Here is a 23,144-nt window from a genome sequence, read left to right on the forward strand (position 1 = left end):
TTATTTTATTTATTAAAAAAAATTATTTCTTTCTCTGGTCCATCCCTGGCTGAAAACCAGACCTACTTTGAACCTTAGTTTTAAGCTTACTCTTTCCAACAGTGTTTACATTTGAACTCCTATCTCTTGATTGTTGAATACAAGAACCTTTCTGAAGAAGTATTGGTGAGCAGAGAGGAGAATTATTTGGAAGATCCTTTCTAGACTAACTTCAAAACCTACTCTACTTTATGTAAGGTGCACTTTGTTCATACCAAACCTACTTTCTGAAGTACTCAGCATGCTCCTTTTCCCTTGTCAAAGCTGTAAGTTAAGTTGTTAACGGTCAAGAAAGATACAGAGAACCTGAGAAGTTAATGACAATTACCAAGCAAATACTATGTTCTTATAAAGTTAACCAAGGCAAGCGTCAATGAAGAATATGCATTCCAAATAAGCAGATGTAATCCTTGGCTTATACTCAATTTTCTGTGTGACTTGAGGGAAAGTAACATTTCTCATCATCTACTTAGTTTTTCAATGCAGATGTGGACCCTAACCAATCTAGTATTTATGAACATCTTATTTTTCTTCATAATCGAGGGTAGAGCAGCATAAGTCAAATAAGCAGAATTTCCAAAAATTAGTAGACTGAGGTCACTAGAAAGTTGATTGCTATAATTAAGACCATAAAGTTTAGCAGAAAAATAAAAGCCTATCCAAACTTCTAGACTCTGGCTGCTGGACTGCTTGGTTTCAAATTTGGTTTCTGCCACCTGCCTCAACTCTTCACCTACAGAATGGAAATAATAATACCTCATAGTGTTGCTATGAGGCTCAAGTTACTACCTTAAAGTGTTTAAAACTAGGCTTGGTACTCTGTAGGTGTTTGTTAAATAAAATACTGTAACTATTATTTCTTTCCTAACCCTGAAAGCAAATACTTAGGTCTACAAAATGACCTCATAAATCTGATCTATAATTCAAATTGACATTGAACTTACACATCTATATCCAATTAACTCATTGCTTGGAATATGATACAAATGAAGAAAAGTTTATTTTACTTTGTTGCATGGATACAGGCGTCAACATTTCAAAAATGCATTTTTTTAAAAAGAAACTGGACAACAGAGTGTATGAGGCACCACTTCTCAATTATGTTATGTTTGTAAAATGATATAGAGGATGGTTTTGCCTTCAAAGTTTATAATGATTGTTTTCAACAGCTTTATTGAGATATAATTTATATACTATACAATTCATCCTATCATCAGTAAACAACAGTAGTATTTATTGGTTGGTTATTATGTCCCAGGCAATAAACACATATTGTTTCACTTAATCTTCATAAAAATCCTTTAAGGTAAGTATTACTACCCCTAACTTTAAAAATGAAATAAAAGGTAAGTATGTTGTAGCTAGAGGTTCAGGTGAGGTTTGAACTCATGTTCCTATGACTCCAGTATTCTTCCCAAATCATGTTGTCTCTCTTTGGAAAATTACTTTGCTCTCTTTCAGAGGTTGTCTGGGAAAGGGGGAAATGTGACCTTTGACGGCACTCATGGTTAGAAAAATTCTAGTTTTTGAACCTGTCAAAAGATAAGAAATAGCAAATGGAAGCTGTTTTTAGACTCTGAAATTAAGGATGACAAGATAATACAAAATGGTATTATAATGAAGAAAATAAGCAATCATGATGCTAACATACAAAAATCATAATGCCAATACTTTAATTTGGAAGGGTTCAGTACTTCTTACTAGCATAATTACACCCACTTTTACTGCATTCCCACCAAATGAGCTAATATAGACATTAAAAATGGGGAAACGAGACATCATGCAGGAATTCTTATCCATCTTTTAGACTTTTCACATGATTTATGTTACAGTAAAATGTCTGTACATCTTATGCTTGGAAATACGCGGTTTTGCCACCATTAACTTATTAAACAATTATTTAGATGGTTATATATTAGGCAGCACCGTGCTAGCCACCAGGTATACAGAGATAAAAAAAAAATGGCTCCAGTGTAGCCCAGTTTAAATTATAGTTCAGGCTCTCATAAGAAGTAGTGAGCGTGCTATAGTTGATACTAAACAGCACGCGGGCTTTGGAACTTGGGTTATATACTTGCGTCTCTTCTTTGTGACCTTGGCATTTGACTTTTGAGAGATTCAGTTTCCTCATTTGTTAACAATTGGCTTCAAATCAAAGTTGGTATTATTACCTAGTTCCAGGTGTACACACCATAGGAAGATGTGGCTAATAAAATGCTACTTTATGACATCCAGGAGAGTGGGTTTCTTGCACGTTTTCTTTTCCTTTAGTACCTGGCATTACTCGACACACATTTTACACCGGGTTCCAGGAACTGGAAGTTGTTTTTCACTGCAGCTTAGCAACCTGGGTGTGCCTGGGGAGGCGTCTCAAAAAGCTTATAAAAGCTCTCCACCTACGGCAGGAGTAGGAGCGCAGGAAGGAGCCCAGGAAGGGCATTGCAGCGAAACGTTCGGTTTCGGATTGTTCTTTGTTTGAGCCAAACCGAGCCTGGGTTCTGTGACTCGCAACGAAATGACTAGTCACGGGGCTGTTAAAATTTCTGCCATATCTTGGTCGTCCCCACGTCCCCCACCCCGCCCACCCTAACCGACCCTTCCCTCAAGCGTGAATGAATGCGCAAATAGGGGTTTTCAGGCGTCTGTGGGAAAGAGGGAGGAGAGGGCTGAAGTCAAGGATGGACGGGGCGGTGGCACCGCTCAAGCCAGAGAGGACCGAAGCCCCACCGAGGACAGTTGAAACCAGGCGGTCCCGGGGCGGGAGGCCAAGGCGAGATGCTGGACGAGCGAGGGCCGATGGGGGGCAGCAGACCACGGCATTGCACTCAGTCCGCCCTCAGGGCGAAGGAGCTCCCCCCCTTTACATCTCTTTTGGTTTCGACCTGCTGACTGGGAGGGGCCCCGGGACGCCATTCCCACAATGCTCCGGGGCGTGCCGCCGCCGTCGCTGCCGCCTCCGCTGCCGCTAGTGGAAGAAGATGGCGGAAGGCGGAGCGGCGGATCTGGACATCCAGCGGTCTGACATCGCGTCGCTGCTCAAAACCTCGCTGCGGAAAGGGGACACCTGGTGAGGGAAAGGGGTTGAGGTGGCCGCGATTGCTCGAGGATGGTGGGGAACTGGGCAGGAACTGCGGACTGGTGTCTTTCGCTAGTGACAGGTGCGGGCAGGTCCGGCGGCGGCCGCCCTGGGCAGCAGGATTTTGGCCACTCCGGAAATGTTGGGGCGAAGATTGGACCCGAGATGAGGGTCAGGGTTCGTGGCTTATCGAGACAGGCCGAGAGGCTTACGGTGAGCGGCAGTGGCGGCTCGTGTAGTTCTATTCGTCCTCCTTCCTTCCGTAGTGCCGCTCCCACCTAAGGCCTTTCCCGAAGGATAGGTTACAGTGGCTCAGCGTGAATTTCTTGATGTTTGACAGGTCCTGGTCCCGCGGCTTATCACTATCTCACCCGCTTTACTTATGCAGTCATTTCCTTTCCCGGCATTGTCGGCATCCAAGTTCCCTATTATTCTGATTCTTGTATTCTTCCGGGAGGCAGGCTGCAGGGTGTTTGCGGTTCGGTTCGTACTACACAGGTGGCATGTGTCAGGGAGCCACTTAAGAGAAGGAAACCTTAGTTTCCAGTTCCTTGTCAAAAGGAGGGAGAGGAAGGAGTAGGAAACCTTAGGCTTATGAGATACCACGTGGTCTTGTGCTGTAGTAGAGGCTTGGTAGAAACCGGCAGCGTTTCTTAGAAGTGCAGCCCTTCCCTCCTGGTTGAAGGATAACATAGGCCTGCAAAAAGTAGATAAGTCCACTTGAGGCTTAAGTCACTTGTTAATATACAAACTTATAAAATATCAAAGGGTATACTTAAAATACTGGAGGAAGTATGTAGAGATTTTAATACTTGTCGGCCATATCAAGTGGCATCCAGAATAACTTCAATATATGAATGTGTAACAAAAGGTGCTCTGTTTATTAGGAAGGATAATGTGCCTCTTTATTATAATAAAAAATATTTCCACTTCTCATGATCACCATAACAGTGGTATATATATTACAGAGTGTTTTTTCATGTGCTCCAACGTGGGTTAGTAGAAAGAGCATAAGATTTAGACCTGAAAGACTCACTGTTCCACCATTTAACTTGCAGTATGACTTTGAGGAAAGTTCATTTCAATCATTGCACCTCAGTATCTTCATCTATGAAATGGACGATAATAATTTCTTTATAGGGGTTTTAACTTGATACAATGAAATAGTTAAAAGATTTTCTGTTTATGAGATAACATTAAATTTTAGTTGCATTTTTATCGCCATCAATGCTGATAAAATGGTGTGATGGTTAGGATCATTTTCAAGTAAGCTAATAGCAGACTTGGGACTTGAATTTAAGTATTTTATCTAAGTCTTGATACTTTTTTCCTACTTGTTACATAGCTACATACTATGTTTATATGCTGATCTCAAGGGCATAAACGTGTATTTGTTGCATTAGAGCAAAAATATTATTTAATAAATGTTATTGTTCATATTGGAGTGTTCTTGAGATGTTTATTACTGTGGGGAAATTGGACATTTCCTAGGACACACGTTCACCTTGGCCTATGGATTGTTAAAGATGAAATGAATCCTTGCTATTGTTTGTTGAAGAACACTTAACAATTCTTAATTCACCTAGCCTATTACCACCTTATAAAGAGATAAATGTGGATTTTCATAAAACAGAAATCTATTTTAAGTTAAAATATGGATATCATTTACATAGATATTCTCTTTAATATCGTTATGTTTTTGGTATAATCAGTATTAATGGTATTGTTGACTCTACATGATGATAGGAGCAGTATGTTTATTGTAGGCACTAAACTTTTTAAAGTTTGGTACAGTATTTTTCAAATGAAAGTATTTTTGCTTTTTGACAAGGTTACTACAAATCGTTTTAAAGAGTAAATAAAGGAAGTTCATAAATTTGAACATTTTGATGTTTTTATTTTAAAGAGAAGGAAACCGAAGCGCAGATATTTAGGTAACAGTAGAATTTATTCTCACATTGGTTTCTTTGCTTATTTTAAGGGGGAAAAATACAGGAGCAAGATAGTACTGAGGAGTTGCAGAGACCAGTTTGGTTTAATATGTGAGCTAGTTTACTTGCAATTAGCAGGTGAAACCTGTCAAAAACGGAAGTAATGTAAAGCAGAAGTTTGTGTTTTTGTTTTGTTTTAGCAAAAGTTTGATTCAGTTTTAGGGACAATAATTTGATAAGTACAAATTTGATAATGTATTCCTAAGTACAGAACTGGTAAAGATACTTAATCATTTGTTGTTTGGGCTTATGTTTTTGGAACTCATTAAAAATTAGTTTTTAACTCATTAAAAAGTTGTTTCTCTTTTTAATTTTCTTTTACTATTTGGATTAATCATTTATGGGTATTTGGCAAACCCTGTCTTATAGCTAAAATGGGCCATATGCAAAAGGAACATTTTCTTGGTATATGTATATAACCGTCTTGGAAAGACTGGACTATTGAGAAAAAATAGTAGGTTTACCATAAATTTATTCTTGAAAGTTTAATACTGATGTTTGATGTTATAGTCACATGTATTAAGATGAATAAATTTCATTAACTAGGTTGTGAGCACTTTGTGGATAGGATTGTCTTGTATTCTGGTAACTAACTCTTAACACCTGGACAAGGATAAAGATTTGATTCTGCGTGGATACTAGAGTTTCTGTTTATTTGTAAATAGTGAATGATTTTTACCTGCAAACTGACTTTCTAGAGATGAAAATAAGTTACACAAGTCTGAGATGAGGAGACACAAACTTTATGATATGCTTGTACTAGACTTTATAATCGCAAAAAAGTCAAAATTGATGCAAGAGAGTTATACCTCTTAAAAAGGTGAGGTATGAAAGTAACACTGATCTACACTAGGAGGAGGAAAGCAGGTGTCTCGCAATGCTGTTTCTGTATTTTAGTTCCAAGGACAGAGGCAGAAAACCATGAACAAGGTTGTTAGAATTTAGAAGTATAGAAAAAGGATAAAAGAACTAGAATTGTTTAGCTTAGGATAAAAGATAAATTAATCTTCAAATACACAGTGGTTTCTCCAGCTGAGACAAAAGGAAAATTTATTTAAAGCACATTAAGTGTGAGTATATTAGCAACAGAGGAACCTCATTAAGGGGATGGTAATTAAATAAATGAGTTACAAAGACAAGTTGTGGACTATGGAATACTTTCTTTGGAGATTTCTTTTAAAATAGTCCTATTATGAATAAACAAACAGGTAACTATAAATGAAACTATCTGCTTTATTTCCCATTTTTATTAAATGTCATTTATTTACCAATTATTTTCACTAATTTTTATATGCGAGTATGTTTAATGGTACCACGTAGCCGACTTTACAAATTAAATTCTGCATGTCATTTTTGTTTAAACCCTAGTAACTCAATAGGTTTAAGGTAACTTCAGAGAGAACTTTAATTTTTATTTAGAGTCATTTAAAATGTGTATATTTTGTTTTAATAAATTGCCAAGGAACAGTCCATCAGATCAATGAGGTTTTTAGACAGGAGACATTGATTTCAGTTTTAGAGCCTTCTTTCCTACTCTTTCACTTAGAAATCTTTGAGGCTTTATCTTATATGATCCCTTATGTTTACACAACTTTGATTCACACTAACAGAAAATAACCTTATAATCACAAATCAGTTGATAATGTAGAGGGACACTGTTAATCAGTATGAACTCCAAATTTTTTAGTATATGTATCCTAAAGAAGTTTTTACATTACTGTTACTGTTAATTAATTTTAGTTGTGCCAAAGTGTTTACCACTAAACTAAGGTATAATTACATCATTTCCAGGAAATGAAACCAGAAAGCAAAATTGTTTTTCAGTGTTGGTAAATTGGTAAGACTAAGGACAGAAATAGTGACATTAAAGCATATGTCTCACGGTTTAGTTGTTTAAAATTTAGAAAAACACTTTTTTCGTAATTTAAGCCTTTTCGTAAATTTTTAAATTATTTCTAAGTTGTTAATGAATCTAAGATTAATGGACCCTGTTTGGCCAAGATCATCCAGAGCTTTAGTCAGTGATTTTATTTATCTCTTTAGTGATATTCATGCTTTGCATTTTTCTAAACCATACCATTTTCCCACTAGCACATGCAAAGTGTTAAATAAATGGTCTTTTTACAAAATAGTTTTGTGACAGCTATTAATCTTGCTTGCACATAAGTCATAAGTATAATAAAATTTTTAGTCTGTCGGCCCATGACCTATAATGTTACATTTTAAAACACTGTGCTAGGTACTATTTTAAGTACTTACGTATGTTAACTTATTTACTTATCACTACAGTTCTAGGGCACTAGAAAGTTAATGTACTATAATTCACATTTGACACAATAGGAGTCCTAGGCTCAGAGAGGTAGGTGTTCACACAGTGATGTATCTGGGATTTGAATCTTAGTAGTCGGGAATTTTAATTCAGACTCTAAAAAAAAAAATCACTGTACTACACTCCCTCTTATTTTAAAGATGCATTTTAAAATCTGGTTTCACTTTAAAAAGGAAAAAAATTGACTTTTTTTTTTTCTCTTTAAGTGGAGTCAATTTAATTTTAGTGGCACAATTCTACCATTTTACCCTCTACTTGTTTCTTGTGGCTCTTCAGTTTAGATATGATACAATATGTAGAAAATCTTAATGTCTTGCTTCTGGAAATTAAAATATGTTTAAAGGTTAATAGGTGATGAACTGAATTTGTAGAATAAATATTATTTTGATCCAATAGTACATTTAAACGAAACGGGGATCATTTTTTGGTGACATTTTGGATTTTAATTGTTTATCGGTAATCATAAGCTCCTTTTTATATAGTTTTATAGAAATAACACCTCAAGCAGATAGTAAGAGCTTGTAGGATAATTTGTTTTAGTATTTACTGTATTTTAAAAATGCTGGTTTACAGTAAGCCACAAATACATAAGGCTTTGTTTTTGGACTGTGAATCCATAGGAACAGTCCAGCCCAGAAAATGCAAATATAAGTGATTGGTATTTTATATTCCATGTTTACCAACTGATTTTCTTTCCAAAAATAACTCTTTTAGTAAACTTTCAAAGTCAAAAGACATGTGAATTAAGTAAGACAGTCGAAGGTATGCGTTACTGTATTGATAGCTCTTCAACACTTCCTGGAAACTGACAGTCCAAGTTGCATCACAGCTAGTAGAACAATCAGTTTTTCCATGTTAGTCATTACCGTAGTTGTATCCATTTTATAACATGAATGTAGAGTGGTGTTTTTTTCCCTCATTTTTAGAATCACTTTATTAATAAGCCATGATTTTGATAAAAGTGGATTGAAACCATCAAATATATTGGCAGGGAGATAAGGGGAAAGTTGAGCAGTGTGTTTACATACATTATCTGATTTGACTCTCAAAATAAGGATCAAAGTATGTATTTATATTCCTTTCTTATACATAAGGCATCTGAACTCAAAGAAATCAGTTGATTTGCACGTATTCCCCTAGGGAACATTTGTTGAATGCTTGCTCTGTGCCAGCCACTATTCCAAATGCTTTACACTTACGCACCCTTTAAAGTAAGTGCTGTTATTTACCTCGTTTTATAGATGCTTGATGATTTCAGAGTTGGTTTAAGTATCAGGTTTATAATGATTTGAAATACTAAATATGTTAATCTCCTTAGTATTAAAAATGTTCTATGCTGTCACTACTCAGTGTAACTCAAACAGTATTTCATTAAGTCATTAGACTATTAAACTATTCCTTCTTGGTCCCCATATAGAATTTTTCAACATTTGCTAGTTTTTTTTCCTTTGTTGAGTAATATCAGTTCAGTTTGTGCCTTTTATTTTCATCTTCTCAGTTAACACTGTAATTCACACTCTGTACCTTATATTTATTCCCTTAAAGTCATTTCTCCAGATTCTTTCTCCATCTATTTTTGAAACAGGAGAATGTAGTTCCTTTCAGTTTTATCATCCAGGTTACACAGAAGTTACTACTAAAGAAACCAAGAATAAGACTGGTAGTAAGTGACCTCAGTTTTGAATACAGATTGAAATGATGTATCTGAGGGGACAATCAAAAATGGCTCCTCAAAAAGAAGTAGGGAAGATCAGATTGTAATATCTCGTAAGGCAGAAAACATCTGTAGCATTAACCTGTATTTCATTATGCGTAGAACACCTTTACCGCTTCTAGCAGTAAGATTCTGCATGGTTTCCTTAAAGCTCTCCAAAAATAAAAAGGAGGGTAATGACTACTTTTACTTCTCCAGGAGGAAGAGACTTAAGAATACTAACACTTCATTCCACTCTCCTTTTAGCTTTGAGAAGACCCAGATGTTAGTGAATACTGCCTTATTCTTAAAGAGAATCATTTAGCAGAAGTAGAAAGGTCTTCCTTTATGAAAGAAAGCAAAGGCTCCCACAAGCAAGTCCAAGAGTAACTCTGAGACCAGGCTAGTCCAAGTTTTAGAGAGTCCATTAAATTAAAACCTGGAAGCATTAGAGGCAAAATTAATTACTTGAGAGAAAAGAGCATCACGTTCTTTTAGTGAAAAACAAGATTAAGAATAGTAAAAATGAAATAATTGTGGTAAAAGAGACTTGATAATTTGGATCGTTTTATGTTATTTAACAATGTATTTTAACAGCTTGACAAAGTTTAACAGTTTAATCAAGAGATTTATCTTTGGTATAGATGGAAAATTTATATTCATAAATTTGAATGGATTTCAAGCTGAAAAAACTTGATTCTCAGGAGAGGTGTAGCTAAGTAATTATATGTACCATGTCATTTTGGATATGGTTACCACTTGTTTACCCTGTTAAGAGCTTTTTACATGTCTGAAATAAGTATTCTTATTTTACAGTTACAGAAACGGGCGTACAGAGTGAAGTGCACATGGTCATACACTCGGGCAGTGGTAGGGCAGAGAGTCCAACCTAGGCAATGAATTCTGAAAGCCTGCATTTTAAACTGGACTGTCTGCCTGTGAGTGAAAGAGCCAAACCCATAGTATGGAGCAACTTTTTGAGGAATGGATACTTGGAAGTACTGAAATGAAGAAGTGACAGCTTTGTCACATTAGTAAAACACCATGTTCGTCTTTGTCCTTATGAAGAACCTGTAGAATTTTCTGGGTCTCCTTGGTTTCACATTCTTAGGAGTCTCATTTCTAATTAATATAGCTCTGCTTTGATACAGGTGGTGGTTCCCATTTCCTGCAAATTACTTATTCCTGCCTTGCAGGGCTTTACATATCATTCACGTTTTTTCAAATACATTTTACTAATTCTTGACTTTCGCTTACTTCAAAACCTAACTCAAAACCAATCTCTGTGAAGTCATCCCCAATAAATCCATCCAGATCTATTCCTTCCACCCCCCTCATTTAAAAAAAATAACAGTTTTATTGTGATATAATTCCCATATCATACAATTCACCCACTTAACGTGTACAATTTGCTGGGTTTGGGTATAGTCACAGAGTTGTGCAACTATCATCAAAATCAATTTTGGAATGTTTTTATCATCCCTAAAAGAAACCCCCTACGTATTAGTCCCTCAATTTCTCCCCAATTCCCCCTGCTCTAGGTAGCTCCTAATCTACTTTCTGTTCTATAGTTTTGCCTATTCTGAGTATTTCATATAAATGAAATCATAATACATGATTCTTTTGTGTCTGGCTTCATTTACTTAGCATAATGTTTTTTAGGTTCATCCGTGTTGTTGTACATATCAGTATTTAATTTCTTTTTATTGCCAAATAATATTCCATTGTATGGACATACCTCATTGAATTTATCCCTTCATCAGTTGATGGACATTTGGGTTGTTGACACTTTCTGACTCTTATGAATAATCCTGCTGTGAACAGTCACGTGCACGTTAGGTGTGTACATAAGTTTTCATTTCTCTTGAGTTTATACCTAGGAGTGGAATTGCTGGGTCCCTATGTTTAGTTGTTTGAGGAGCTGATAGTCTCTCTTTCAAAGCAGCTGCACCATTTTATGTTGCTACCAGCAGTGTATGAGGGTTCTGATTTCTCCCTATCATTGTCAGCATTTGTTATTGCCTGTCTTAGTGGATGTAAAGAAGTATCCATTGTTGTTTTGATTTGCGTTTTGCTAATGGCTAATGATGTTGCACATCTTTTCATATATGATATTGGCCATTTGTGTATCTTCTTTGGCAAAATGTCTTTCTAGATCCTTTGCCCATTTTTAAAATTTGGTTATCTGTCTTTTTGTTGAGTTTTAAGAGTTCTTTATATTTTTTAGATACAAATTTTCATTATCCAATAGATGATTAGCCAAATTTCCTCCCATTCTGTGGGTTTTCTTTTCATTTTCACAGTCTTACTTGGCCTCCTTCTTGAGTTCCTTATTTGTCTCTTAGTTTAGATGTAAAAAGAGGTCATAACAATGAGTTCTTGCTAACTGATGAATTTAATGTGCTCAGCAGACAATAGGTTGGAAATGCTTGAAACCTAAAAATTAAGATATAAATGGGAAAGCCATTTGTTTATTTAAAAGAACATCATCACTTTCTTTAGTTAAGTTTTGCTGAAACAATGAAATTGAGTTTTAGTTTGTTATACCTAAAAAAAATTCAGCAAAATATCTGGTTTATAATAATTTAAAATACTAGATACTGTATAATATCTGCTTTAGTATTAAAAAGTGTTTTATGCTTTTACTACTTGAATGTAATTTAAACAGTAATTCATTAAATGAGAGGATTAGTAATAGAGTGAATTAATATCCAGAATTGTTTATGCCATTAATTTTGCCCAGGATAGTTATACATATTATTCTGAGATTAAGTGTGATACATTGGATTAGGCAAATATTTTTGTGTATTTTTTAGTTGTAAAAGGATGACTGTCTTAGGCCTACTTGACAGAGATAAAAGTAAGATTTAAAAAATACAAGTAATGTTATGTTAATGTCGATATTAGGCAATTAAGCAGGAACTGCTTATCTGAAAGTTGTCAGCATGAACATATACTAATCAAAACAACAGAACTATGCACTCAACATTCACTAACGCTGTGGTTTCCTAAATTGTGCTGCTGGTATTTCCTCGTTTCCTCCATACTACCTTTAAGCTTCTTTATATCTAAGACTATTTCTGAGTTATTTATTGGTCCCTATATATCTTTCTTAAATTTGCTTCTTGTGTTTAAAAATACTAAACAACTTTTAAAACTCTCCTATCTTCCCCCCCCCAAAAAAAAAAATTCTGGCCTTTTTAGTTGTTAATGTAATTTTTCTGCCTTTGAGGACTGTGAAAATTAACACATTCATTTGGGGTACTGAAATTAACCCAGCCTCTTGAGCCATTGAAAATTGTTCTGTGTAGATCACATACAAATTGTCTTTATTGACACCTTCAGAATATTTAGCACCATACAATTTAGACCTTTTAAAGTACTCATAACTTCATGTAAGTTTTTGAGTTATTAATTATTTCACACATATTTGAATCCTGTGAAATATTCCCAGTGGTCTTCATGAAATGTAAATCAGACTATATCTCTTCCCTTCTAAAAATCTTTCAGTGGCTTTCCATTGCATTTAGGATAAAATCCTTATCATTAGCTTAAGAGCACACTGAATAATCTTGCCCCAGTCTGCTGCTTCAGCCTTAGCTCGCTTTCTCCTCCCTTTGTCATAAACTCCAACCTCATTTAGTAAGTCCCTCTAACATACCAAACTCCCAGAATTGTACTGGTCCTAGCACATGTTGTTCCTTCAGTCTAGATAGGTTTTTTTTGTCTTGCTCTTCCTGAAATAACTTCTGTTCATATGCTAAAATGTTACTTTTTCAAAGAGGCTTTCCTTATTATAAATAGGGGCTACTTTATATGTTTTTATAGGTCCCTGTACTTTTCCTTCACAGCACTTAACACACTATTTTCCTACATATCTTAATTACGTACTGTCTCTCCCCACTGGACTCTGAATTGCAGGAACATGGGGACCTTGCCTGTTCATATGGAATAGCATATACTCAGACCTTCAATAAATATTTTTTGAATGAATGAATTTCCACTTCTAAGATGAACAACCTAGAGTTTTTAGTGCTGAGTAACTTCTCTAACACCTCACAGCAGGTAATGTCAGAAAAAGAATTTTGGTCTAGTACTTTTTCTACAGTAAATTTAGAATTCATACCTACTCAAGGCTGATTTCAGGTGAGAAAATGTATAAGCAGAAATAATCATGAAAACAAATTGAGATTGAGTATGAAAAAAATTCACCCGTAACTCCAAAAAACCTCTTAAAAGCAAGATAGTGTATATTTAGTCTTAATTGAGGTGAAAACATTACTCTCATATAGGTGTAGTATGAATGAACATTCGGGCTTTACTACTAAGTTTCCGGTAGGCAAAGATCTAAGATTTACCAAAGATTCCCCACTTTGAAAATACTTTCTTATAAATAAAATAGATAAAAATGGCTAGATTGTGCTTTTTAAATAAATATTTCAATTCTTATTTATAACTTGGTAATACATCATGATATCCTTCTGCTACTTTGCTTTATAAAGAGAACGCTTACCATTTCATAAAGAGGGAAATACGATTTTACTAAGCATCTTACATCTTTAGACCTTTGATAAATGTAATTTAAAGTTTAATATAGTAGACAGAGCATTGAACTTTAGAGACTGAAAACTAGAGTGCATACTGAAAACGGGCCCTGCATACTCACTTAGTAGTGTTAACCTTGGTAAGTCAAGTAACCTCTGAAGTTTGGTTTCCCCATCAGCTAAATAAAGAGGAAAAGAGTTACTCTAATGATCAACTAATTAATGTGAAAACCCTTTATACAAAAAACTTTATATAAATATAAAGCATTTATATAGTCTGTTGTGTGATACTAGAATTTTAATTTAAATAGAGGAGTGACATCATATTTGTGTTTTTAAAATGTCTGTGGCAGCAGAATGGAGGACAAATTGGAAGCAGGCAGACTTCAAACAGAGACAGTTGGGCAGGTGTTACAGTAATCTGCCCCCAAAACTTGATAGAGAGAGGGAGGGAGGTACAGAACTAAGGTACTTTTCTGAGGATGAAGAGGAGAGGGACAGATCTGGTTACTAGATGTTATTGGGTGAGAGAGGACTAGAGGATAGTAGTTTGGTTTCTGGCTTGGGAAGTTAAATTACCAATGACATAATTTATTAAAGGAATACTAGAGAAGGAATACATTTGGAAGTGGGAAGATGATTGGTGACTCAAGGTTGAAATGTCTGAAATATCCTAGTTGACACGGACTAGTAGGAATTGGAAATATGGTTCAAGAACTTGGGGATTGGCTCTGGGATGCAGATTTTGGAATCATTGATACGAATTACAATATCATTGGACAGTGTGAACAGTTAAGGAATACAGCCCTATGGAATACTAACATTTAAGTAGAGGAGGAGAAGGCTGTGGGAAAAAAAAAAGAGAGAGTATCCCTCCCTTCAAAAAAGTAGAATCACAGAATTTAACTTTAAAAAGGACTGATAAAGTTCATAAAATTATGGATCCTTTGGATATGATAGTAGTCATTGGTGACTTTGTGAGAACCTTTTCAATGGCCCATTGGGGTCCGAAGACTTATCTTGTTAGGTTGAAAAGTAAGTGAAAGTTGAGGAAGGACAAGCTTGGCTGCAAGAACAAATCAGAAAAATGGGAGTAGGTAGAGGAGAAATTAAGTCTGTGAGATGGGAGGTGGTTTAGGAAGAAAGAGGGAAAGAATTGGTCCTTTTTATATGCTGAGTGGAGGGGGAAAAATGAGAAAAAAAACACACGCAGAAACAAGGACATTGGTGCTGTTTAATGGGTAAGTTTCCAAGAAAGGAAATTAAATCCAAAGCATTGAACAAAAATTATTATTATTTTTTAATTAAAGTTTATCAGGGTGACAATGGTTAGTAAAGTTACATAGGTTTCAAGTGTACAATTCTGTAACACATCATCAATATATCACATTGTGTGTTCACTACCCAGAGTCAGTTCTCTTTCCATCACCATATATTTGATCCTGTTTACCCTCATCTTAACCCTCTCCCCCCTTATCCTCTGGTAACCATTAAACTATTGTCTATGTCTATGAGTTTTTCTTTATTTGTCTTGTTCCTTTGTTGCTTTCAGTTTTACATATCAGTGAAGTCATATGGTTCTCGACTTTTTCTGTGTGACTTATTTTGCTTATTATAATAATCTCAAGATCCATCCAAGGAAATAACATTTGTCGCAAATGGCACTATTTCATCTTTTCTTATGGCAGAATAGTATTCCATTGTGTATATATACCACATCTTCTTTATCCATTCATCTGTTGGAGTACACTTTGGTTGTTTCCATGTCTTGGCCACTGTAAATAAAGCTGCAGTGAATATCAGCTTGAAAGAATCAACATAGTTAAAATGTCCATAATACTCAAAGCAATATACAGATTTAATGCAATCCCCATCAAAATCCCAATGGTATTTTTTCAAGAAATAGAGCAAAAAATTACCAGATTTGTGTGGAAAAGACCCCGAATAGCCAAAGCAGTCCTAAGAAAAAAGAAAAATGCTGGAGCTATCACACTCCCTGACTTTAGCTTGTACTATAGAGCAATAGTAATCAAAACAGTATGGCAGAAAAACAGATACACCGACCAATGAAATAGAATTGAAAACCCAGAAATAAACCCATGAACAGATAAAATATGGACAGATAATTTTCAACAAAGGAGCCAAAAACATACAATGGAGAAAAGACAGCCTCTTCAATAAATGGTGCTGGGAGAATTGGAAAGCCATGTGCAAAAGAGTAAAACTAGACTGCTGTCACCTTGTACCAAAATGAACTCAAAATGGATCAAAGACCTAAGTATAAGACCTGAAACAATAGACTGCATAGAAGAAAACCGTACTACACTTAGGAATTTTGGGTGCAAAAAGGATTTTTATGAATTTGACCTCAAAGCTAAGAGAAGTAAAAGCTAAAATAAATGAATGGGACTACATCAAACTAAAAAGCTTCTGCACAGCAAAAGAAACCATCGACAAAATAATGAGGCAACCAACAGAATGGGAGACAATATTTGCAAACAACGCCTTGGATAAGGAGCTAATATTCAAAATATATAAGGAGCTCATACAACACAACAACAAAAAAACAAACAATTCAATTAAAAAATGGGCAGAGGACCTGAATAGACATTTATCCAAAGAGGACATACAAATGGCAAATAGACATATGAAAAGATGCTCAACATCACTAATCATTAGAAAAATGCAAATGAAAACCACAATGAGATATCTGTCACCACACACCAGTTAGAATGGCCATCATCAACAAGACAATAAGTGTTGGAGAGGCTGTGGAGAAAAAGGAACCCTCATACACTGTTGGTGGGAATGCAGACTGGTACAGCCGCTGTGTAAGGCAGTGTGGAGGTTCCTCAAAAAATTAAGAATAGAATTACCACATGATCGAGCAATCCCTCTCCTGGGTATCTACCCAAAAAATCTGAAAACGTTCATCCATAAAGATGTATGTGCTCTGATGTTCATTGCAACAAAAATTATTAGTCTTGGATTTAAGGAGGGTTATTATATCTTTCACTGATATATAAGGGAATCAGATAAGATTAAGGTGTGGAGCAAGAGCTGGACAGAAAAGTTTAGGCTTCTAACTTCTTTGAAAAATAGGCAGCAAGGTTTTCTATTCAACCTAATTAATAGGTTAGTCTGGCAGGGTGTGAAGTAATTATTGAAAAGGAATGCGGTTCATCTTTGAAAGACTTGTGAGATTGAAGACCATAAATCTTTAATCTCCATCAGATTTTCCTTAGTAATTTTGAATCCAGATAATATTAACGTTATGATAAAACTATTTTCATATTGATGTACTAGTGGGTGAGAAGGATGGGTATTGATCAAGTGTGAGTCACTTCATAAAATCTTGTAATTCACTGAATCAGAGGGAAACAGTAGTGATTAAGCCAAATCCAGAGGCCTCAATCATAAGTAAAACGATCTTGATCATACTTTGATATATTTACTTCATTGCTTTTTATATGGGAACACAGATGGCTCAGTATCATTCAGAAATATTTTACCTTCAGTGTCATACATAAGATATAGATTCCTTTGTGCAAGAAACTTAAAGTATTCTATTTGTCACAAAGCTGTTAATTACTACTCTGTACTGTGATTTCTCTAGATGTTTGCACTTTAGTATTTAGATGAATTTACATAGTTGTAAGTCAGTAATTCATATAGTATTTGGTACTAAAGCTTGATCGGCTTAAAATTAGTATATGTCAATTTTAGAGGTTTTTGAATAATTGTTTTGCTTATATTATCTTCCCAGACCCTGTATTTCCCCTGAAAATAAGACCTAACCGGAAAAAAAGCTCTAGCATGATTTTTCATGATGCTCATAATATAAGCCTTACCCCAAAAATAAGCCCCAGTTAAGATTGTCAGCCAGACGGACATATGTAGTACGTCAGTTGCAACACACAAGGGATGTATTGAATTATGAAATAATATTAATATGTAATTAAATATAAATAAATATTATTGAAATTAATACTTAAAATAAATGATGCTATAAATTGTAATTAAGTATTTGTAAATACCCAAGCGGGTGCCTTTGGACGACAGGCAAACGCCTATGTAAACAGATGAACGCAAGACTTATTGCCGAATGACCAATCAGAGTACAGACACAACGCATGAATAAAGTGCGCGCTTGATAACAAATGGACATGGTTGTGTCTAATATGAATCTTCATAATTCAATACGTCGTGTGTTGTAACGGACATACTTAATGCACTCGTGTGAAATAAGTTTTCTGAATTTTGGTGTCTGCAATTTTTCGTCACTTTGCATGGACCATCGTTCTTACCTGTCATCATTTTTGTTGCTGCTCCTGTCTCGGAAGTCTTCAATTATCACTTCGTTTAATGGTAGATTTAAAGGGAATGATATTTTGACCCCCAGACCAGATGAGTGCAAAAAGAAAGAGCTATTCCATTGAGTACAAAAAAAGGACTTGTGCAAGCCTCCCAGGGCATGAATCTTACGGCTTTCTGCAAAGAGAAGAAGTTGGGTCTCTGAATGGTCCGAGAATGGTGAGCAGAGTACGATAACCTCAGTCAACAGGTGGACAAGGGAAATGCTTAGAAGCACAAGTGTGGATCAGGTCGGCAACCATTGTTTCCTGAGCTGGAAGACATCATCTGTGAATGGATTGCTGACGGGAGAGCAAAGGCTTTGGTTGTGAGCAGGGCTGATATCCGAGCATTTGCCATTGCAATGGCACCACAGTTAGAAATATCCCCAGAGAATTCAAAGCATCACAACACTGGCTGGATGACTTCCTTCAGCGATATGAACTGTCTCTAAGATCAACAATATTGTTCAAGCTGGAAGATACTGAAGTTATTAAACGTGCAATTGTATTCAAGTCCTTTGTTGATGGCATCGACTTTTCTAAATACCAACTCTCCAGCATGATTACTATGGATGAAACTGCAGTGTTTAAGGGCCAAAGATCTCAAATGACAATTGATCACACGGCTGCCTCTTCAATCTACATTCCCTCCACTGGTTACGAAAGTGCACGTGTTACCTGTATTTTGGCAATTTGTTGGATGGAAAGAAAGCCCCACCTCTAATCATCACTAAAGGCAAGAAAGATAAGTTTGAACGTGTTTCAGGCATTTATGTTCTTGAAACCGAAAAAGGCTGGTGCACAAAGGCAGTTAAAAGGAAGTGCGTCAATTTAATGCTGCCACTTGTTTTGCGAGGTGGCCAAAGACGTCCGCTAGTCTGGGATTCAGCCAGCACTCACCACGCTAAAGACATGAAGAACTTCCTTTCAGAGAGAAGATTAGATCAAATGATTCCCACAGGAATGACTACCTGTCTCCAGACTCTTGATATTGCAATAAACAAGCCATTCAAAGACCATTTGTGCATGGAAATCAATGACTACGTTGAAAATAGAATGCAGAGAAATCAGCGTGGAAACTTTGTGAAGCCTAGCCTGCTAGAGGTCGTGACTTGGGTGAAGAATTCATGGGATAAAACCACTGACAGCTGTGGTGCCAATGCACTACATGCATGCTACATGGACAAGAAGTGCTCATTTGAGGAGAGCTCTATTGCTGGACATGAGAGATTGGGGCCCATGTTTCTACAGGAAATGGAGTCGCAAGAAATTCAAGCCAGAATTCGGGGTTTGGAGAGTTATGAAGATGTTCCAGGAAAAAGGTGACGTGACTGTATTTGAATAAATGTTGATTTCTGTACATGAAGAAATGAGTAAATGTAAATTGTTGTGCATGAATAAATATAGATTGTTGTCCGTGAAAAAATAAGACATCCCCTGAAAATAAGCCCTAATACATCTTTTGGAGCAAAAATTAATATAAGACCCGGTCTTATTTTCAGGGAAATACAGTATCAAGGGTGATAATCTGCTTTCTGTACTTTATGTGTTTTTATTTTCTTATGAGATATCACTCAATTATTTTTACTTTTCTGGCTTACTGGTTGCTCTAAGGAAGTAACTTCTCGAAAATGAATACATTACTGTGTATCAGAATTATATAGTCTGATAACTTTAGAAACAGTCAAATAAATCATGATTTTTTTTCAAAGAAAATTCTTCAAAGCTATGTAAATTTTTAATTAAAATGTAATACAAATTCATCTGTTTGGAAAATGTAATATAAAAGATAAATATGAGATAATATGAAATTATGAATTTTTTTCAAAAATAGTAAATCTAAAGCTATGCATTTTATGCATTTTGCTGTATATATTTTTATCCAAATTTTAAAAACTTAAGCTGTATTTATAGTTATTTTTCTTATTTTTATGCTTGAAATTTCTTTTCATTTGTTGCCTATCACTTTGTCAATTTTGTTGGCCCCAACATTTTTCATAGTCCATACATTTGACTCTACTTCATTTTTGTGCATGTATATGAAGAGGTATATATACGTATATGCATACGTATAAACCATTCTACATTAAATAGAAAACATATTAATCATATTTAATGTAATATTACAGGAAGACAGAAGAGTACAAAGAAAAATATAAAATAATCTGTGTAGACCTCTCTTGGTTTGTAAAAAGAAAACATTACAGGTATAGTTGAATCTCCCTGTATGTTTCCCTAATCTCATCCCCTTCCTTCCTTAGCCAGAGGGAGCCCCCATCCCGAAATTGATTTTTATTTTCTTCATTTATTCTTTTACTGTACATGGATCTGTAAATGATATGTATTATTTGTGGCATGTTTTAAAGTTTTCTGTAGTTGCATTGTGTGTACTTATCTATATCTTAATACATTTATATTACATGTATCCTTTTGCAGCTTTTTTATTGTTCAACATTGTAATTTTGAGATTTATCCATGTAGTTGTATTTTTCATTTCAGTTTTTATGTAGTGGTTGGTGTGAATAGGGGATATTAGATTTTTCACATTTTTTTATTCTCACAAATTATGCTGCAGTATGCATTCTTGTAGTTGTATCCTTGTAAGTGCAAGAATTTCTTTAGGATGAAACTTAGCAGTGGCAGTACATAATTGTATGGTCTACATCTTTATCTTTAGTAGATATTGCCAAATATTCTCCAAAGTGAGGGTTCTAGTTTACATTCCTATTGGCACTATACAAATTCCTGTACTACATGTCTTCTGTACACTTAATATTGTTGACACATGGGTATACATGTGCTTGTGTATACAGTTCACCAGTTTCATGAGAATATTATGTTAATTTGTATTCCCATTGCTAATGAGATTGAGCATCTTCTCATGTTAGAGGCCATTCTGATTTCCTGTTCTGTGAATTGCCATTTTTTAAAAAAATAAAGGAATTCTTCATGTGTTCTAATCCTTTGTTGTTTATGTGCAGTATAAGTATCTTCCCCAGTCTTACCTCTTTACTTGGTGCTACCTTTGCTGAACAGAAGCTTTTCATTTTAACCTTGTCAAATTTATCAGTTTATCTTTAAGATTTTTTGCTTTTTGTCTTAACTCTTCACATAATCTAAAGTAACAAGGATTTTTTTTTAAATCTTTTTTAAAAATTATACTTTTGCTTTCACATTTATGGGTTTGTTGTTGTTGTTGTTGTTGTTTTTAAGGAGGGCGCAGCTCACAGTGGCCCTTGCAGGGATCGAACCGACAACCTTGGTGTTATTAGCACCATGCTCTAACCAACTGAGCCAACCAGCCACTCCCACATTTATGTTTTTAATCCAACTATAATTTATTTTGGCAGTTCTTCTGTAACACAGTATATGTTCCTAAAAATCACCATGCTCTATGCAGAATCATGCAATAAAAACCACAGGGCATATGGGGAAAATGGGGTTGGGGTACAACGCTCAAAAATATTTCGTCAGTGACATATTAAAAAAAATACTTAAAAATGACAACACAGTTTTACATATTTTATGTGAAATGGTTACGAAATGCATAAATACCACAATAAATACGATATTTTTATTTTGAAAAAGGTGAAGTTTGCTTGTGGAAGTATGATTCACAAGGGTTGCAGCTTGTGATTTATTTTGAAGAGGTAGGTAGGAGGAGGATTATCTGAAATCTGCAAAGAAGTTGTCACTGCAATTGTGGAGAGTGTGGCCCATTACTGGCGAGAATTGAGGTAGATGTTTGAAGTGTGTGTGTTGTGTATTCCTGTGTGGCTCAGTACAGTTGGGAAATGTTCTACCTTACAGTTGGGAAATGTTCTACCTTACCTGGTGTTTGTTTCAGAGTTAGGCCTACAGGATGGCAAGCAAGCACCTAGGGCGTAAAATTTAAAGAGGCTTTTCCCTTTTGAGATCCCTAGGCATCTCACTTGTCTCACCTTAGTCTTGGCCCTGCTTGTATATGAAGTAACGCTTAAGCATACACTGAAATTTGTTATTGTTCCCTAATATATCAGTCATGTTTAACACATTCAAGTTTTTGAAACAGAGTAGAGCTGACTGCACATGTGAGGTAGAGCTCTAATTTTTTCACATGTACATGTCAGATCTTTCCCCACTAGCTGTAATGATGCTTTTGGCATATATATCACAGTTCCAAATATATGAGTCTGGTTCTTGTTTCTTTGTGTTGTTTTCATTGGTCTTTTTACTTCTCCCTGTGCCAGTAGTATCACATTTTCTTAATCACAGGCCTGACACTAACTTTGTAACCGTGGACAAGTTAATTTCCGTGTGCCTATGAAATTTTAATATTGCCTACCTCGTTGGGTAGTTAAAGGAATAAATGAGCCGGTATATTAAAGTGCTTAGAAGTATGCGCCTGGCCCAAGAGTAAAGCTTAAATGTCAGTTATTTTGTTATTAAAAGTAATTTCTATAATTTGACATCTAGTAGACTGGGATTGTCATTTTGTTTTTCTTTTCCCAAATTGTCTGAGAGGAAACGGAGAAGCTTATGGAAGGATTCTCCTAACAAAGTGATATTTAGGCTATGAAGATGATAGGAGTTAATTGAGTGTTGAGAGCAATAGGAGAATATTCTAGGCACGAGGAGCTATGAAGCAGAAAATTGTGTGTCCAGAAACTGAAAAACAGGCTTTTATAGCTAGATCTCAGCACAGAGAAAATTCGTACCAGCTGAGACTAGAGAGGTAGGAAGGAGCAGATCATGCAAGACCTATTATTGCAATATTAAGGGTTTTAGCATTTATCCTAGTATCATAATTATAACTGTTTGTGAAGATTGATAAGCCATGAAGTATCAGTCTTCACAAATAGTTACAACTATTCAAAAAAGTAATTCAGAAGCTAAAATTGGGCCCATCTGGACCCTAATTGCATATGAAGAATTAAGAGTGCTTTTGAGAATATATAAATTCAGGTCTTCGTTCACTTATTTGTGATCTTGGTGAGTTATTTATTCTGTTCTTGGCTTTTATGAGTTCAAATTGAGAAATCGGGATTTTTGGCAGATTCAGAGATTAGGAGTAGAGTTTTTACAAATCTGTAAATGTCTTGAAATAAATGTTTTTCATTTATTTGTATACTGCATGT

At 35.4% G+C, this 23,144-nt stretch overlaps 1 protein-coding gene across 5 annotated transcripts in view; it reads left to right on the forward strand.

Annotated features, from left to right (window-relative positions):
- Window positions 1-2,947: 2,947 nt before the first annotated feature.
- USP15 (ubiquitin specific peptidase 15) overlaps window positions 2,948-23,144 on the forward strand; it is a 113,944-nt gene continuing 93,747 nt past the window's right edge. For 4 of the 5 annotated variants that reach the window (XM_033116953.1, XM_033116957.1, XM_033116956.1 and 1 more), the window contains exon 1: window positions 2,948-3,106. In XM_033116953.1, the coding sequence (XP_032972844.1) occupies window positions 3,018-3,106 (89 nt within the window). In that variant the 5' untranslated portion in view covers window positions 2,948-3,017. The remainder of the gene's footprint in view (window positions 3,107-23,144) is intronic. The other variant, XM_033116954.1, reaches the window with a different exon arrangement.

The sequence above is a fragment of the Rhinolophus ferrumequinum genome, chromosome 10, assembly GCF_004115265.2.
Source record: "Rhinolophus ferrumequinum isolate MPI-CBG mRhiFer1 chromosome 10, mRhiFer1_v1.p, whole genome shotgun sequence".
In the NCBI taxonomy this organism is placed as follows: domain Eukaryota; kingdom Metazoa; phylum Chordata; class Mammalia; order Chiroptera; family Rhinolophidae; genus Rhinolophus; species Rhinolophus ferrumequinum.